The sequence below is a fragment of the Wolffia australiana genome, chromosome 19 (assembly GCF_029677425.1).
Source record: "Wolffia australiana isolate 7733 chromosome 19, ASM2967742v1".
Lineage (NCBI taxonomy): Eukaryota > Viridiplantae > Streptophyta > Magnoliopsida > Alismatales > Araceae > Wolffia > Wolffia australiana.
In genome coordinates this window covers 8,362,501-8,366,115 of record NC_135853.1, presented here as the reverse complement: position 1 = coordinate 8,366,115, position 3,615 = coordinate 8,362,501, and the positions used below count along the sequence as shown (strand labels likewise).

Genomic DNA, 3,615 nt, shown 5'->3' with positions numbered 1-3,615 from the left:
AAAGTTACAACGACATTCAAATAAACACACTACAATGATATCCCTTTTAAAACTCACACTAGTATCAAGTCGTTACCAATGAAAACCTCAAAAAACATTTCACGGTGGAATTTCAACTTTATACAAGCTTAATTAATTGCCAAAACATAGAAAGAAGTATATTTGACACAATGAATATCTCATGTGTTTGTTATATTGGGGCTGAGGTGTCATAAGGACAATTTGGCATTTTTAGATTAAATTGTTTATTTTTCTCCATATTTATATATTATCATCTATAGTTTCCAAATGAGCTGCAAGATATTAATTATTTCCTAAATAAAAATTATGAATTAATGAAGTGTATATACTAATTACTGATATGTTTGACTCTAATATTTATGGATAATGCATGTTTGCAAAATGTTTTTATAGATACCATGATAGATAGAATAATTTTTGTTGAAAGCGTGAGTAATTTTTGATCTCATAGGCTTTCATTTATGTGTTAAAATATATCATATTTTTTAAAGAGGCTATGGAATCTAAATAAACAGATAAAACTAAGTGTACAGATAAAAGATGTCACATTAGAATTCTGCTCATCAGTAGTCAACCAAATATTTGTTTTAGTGAACCATCAGCTTCAAATAATATGTGAAAATAAAAAAGATAAGTGTGCCACTTAGCTTTATCATGAATATACGTCATCGTGGTACACAAATTAAGATATGTCAAATGGTTTTTTTTATAAATAATGATTTGCTGGGTGAAATGAGGTATTCTTCAACATTTTACTGGATATTTTTTTTAACTATTTTTTTAAAAAAGCATTTTATTGTACTAAAAGTATTTTAAAAAAGTATTTTTAGTATTTTATTGTACTAAAAGCAATCATAAAAATTCATAGAACTGGTCTATTTTACTACTTTCCATGTCTATACAACAATCAGCCCTTTAAAGGTACCAAATGATATATTACGAAGGGATAATACTGACATAGTATAACAAATTTATAACAGTTGTAGGATACATCCACTTCTCCCAATAGTCTCCATATGCATAAAACAGTTCATCACATAAAGATGATAACCATGGAACATCAATTCATGTTGGCACTCCAAAGTGATGTTTCTGAATAGACTTTAGTCACAACCTTTAACTGCGAGTTTTTGAGTGGAGATGGGAAAGGATTCTATGTAACTTGAGTTTTTATTCTATGATTACACATGAACACACATATAAACAATAATGAAACTTAAATAAGATAATTTTTAGACACTACAATTTTTCTCCATTTTCCCACTATAATTGAGTGACAACTCCCAATAAGACATTGATATATTCTTTGAATTAACTCCATTTCAGAGATGCGACGGACAGATAAGCTATGTATCGATGCAACCAAATATGGGGTTCTTACATTGGGATATTTTTTTTTTGAAATAATAGTTGTTTCTTGTCATAGATGATCATCTAAAAGAGTTTCCCAACCTCCCAAGTATTACCTGGGTGAGTTAGATACTCATTTTTATGTTTTCCAATAATAGGAGTCCTTACCCAAACTATCTTATTTTTAATATAGATTTCTTAATTGTCTTGCCTAAATGAGGGAAAGGGGATACTTTAGTTGACACATTTTTAGTAAACATATGAAAGTTGGGTACATAATGTGAAAATAAATTAGAGAAATTATACCCAAAAGAATTATCAAAATGAACTCAAACCGAGGTACCTTCAAACATCACAAGAATTCACATCAACCAGCACAGAATAACAGCACATGCAATATCACCAACTATGCTGGTTCTTAACTCCAGTAGATATCAAAAGATGAAATTCCAAGTTTGGAATGGGAAATGTGATAGAGTGAGGAGCTGAAGTCAATCTCAATTACCCATCAGACTGCATGCCTCGGAGCAAATCCATAATAAAAAGGAAGAGGTTGATGATATCCAAGTAGAGTGTGACGGAGGCCCAAATGTACTGATCATAGGTGAACCTCTTGATTAAATTGTCGGTATCGTAGATAATATATGCAGAGAAGATGAGAGCCCCGATGGCGCCGAAAATTGCTGTCCCTGTTGATCCAAATGGAAAGAAGATCTGCACAAGTAATGGAAACAGATAACTGTTATTCCAACTCTAAATAGAAGAATAACACAGAATGACAAAAAAAATAAAATAAAAAATGACATATAAATGTGTAATGTGAAACCTAAACGCCAACACAAATGTAGCAGTTACCTAGATCAGGAGAATGGAAAGTGTTAGACGGAGACGTCTACGTGAATTACCCTTTCCTGTATTTGTATTTCCCCATGTAATCCAGTATTGGGAGGCTGGTGAACCGCCCCTACATGTTCAACATTATTCCCTCCTATGTCTTTCTTACCCAAAATGGGCCCAAATCTTATGAATGGTATTTATATCTGTTGGATTCAAATGCATACCAACTGCGCTAAAAGCTATAGCCGATAGTAAGAGCGTTACTTTTCATCTTTAAGGAGGATATTGTTTTTAAACCCTCCCAACAACACTTGCCACTGGCCTATTTATGGCCCAAGCGTGTAGTGTGCTGCTTCTGTGATTTGAACCTGCCACTGGCTCTGATACCAAAATGTAATATAGAATGTTGATTGTGGAAGAGATTACTCCAGACAGACAAGAAATCTCAATGAGCAGAAACAAATCCAAAGTCTATAGGTCGCCATAGGATAGGAGCTTTGGGAGCAAGTGGGAATACGAGCAAAATCGAAGCTAATATTCCGTCGGGCAAATACCCTCAGTTATACATTGTTATTGACCCTCTACCTGCTAGGGTGATCTGGACTTCAGGGTAAAAATTTAAAGAAGAAAGGTCTTCTCACCAATAATATTAAACCCTAATACGATATAAGCCGAGGTTTTGCCTTTCTAACAGCGTCTGGAGCCGCTGTCGATGCAGTGGACAAAAAGGGCAAACAACCTTCTATGTTTTTTTAAAAAGGGCAAAGTGTCAGCCAGGGCTCCTTAGTCACTTCAGATGATATATTGTATATTGGACACTGGTTATTGGGCTGGGCCAATCTCTTCGGTTATGTCCTTATCGGACTAAGTAAACGGATCTAGGCTATTGGGTCCACGATGGCCTGGACCCCATCTTTCATGTAATAGCCCAGGGTGTTTAACCCTAGGGTGCCGCTCTATCAAATGAAAAAAAATCTTCTTGTTTCTTTCTCTTCTTCAGGTCCTTCTTCTGGAGGTTCTTCCTCCTAACCCTAGGATTCGGGTTCACAGGTGTTTCTCACAAAGTAGAAAATATGGAGCAGAATGCATCCCTTTGGATTTCTTTTGAATGAATGCATTGGCCACAGAAAAGTCAAAACAAATAGGCAATCAAAATCATGTTTCTTAATATGTTTCCACAAGTCATCTGCATATCATGAAGCGGCAGAATTTAAAATGTATGAAGATACCAAATTTCAGAACATAATGTTAAATCTTATTCTCTGCCTTCAAATACTATTGTGACTTCAAAGATATCTGTATTTCATTTCTTCCCCCTCACTCTTCTCTTATTCTCTATCATATCATATATTTTCAGCTGGCTTTCTTCAATATAAAAATAAAAATGTTCAGCCGGCATTCATTCTT

General features: G+C 34.3%; 1 protein-coding gene across 1 annotated transcript in view; it reads right to left on the bottom strand.

The window, feature by feature from the left end:
- Positions 1-1,686: 1,686 nt before the first annotated feature.
- LOC144715574 (Bax inhibitor-1 family protein) overlaps positions 1,687-3,615 on the bottom strand; it is a 4,183-nt gene continuing 2,254 nt past the window's right edge. Inside the window, exon 4 of the mRNA XM_078590509.1 lies at positions 1,687-2,085. Within this exon, the coding sequence (XP_078446635.1) occupies positions 1,873-2,085 (213 nt within the window). The 3' untranslated portion in view covers positions 1,687-1,872. The remainder of the gene's footprint in view (positions 2,086-3,615) is intronic.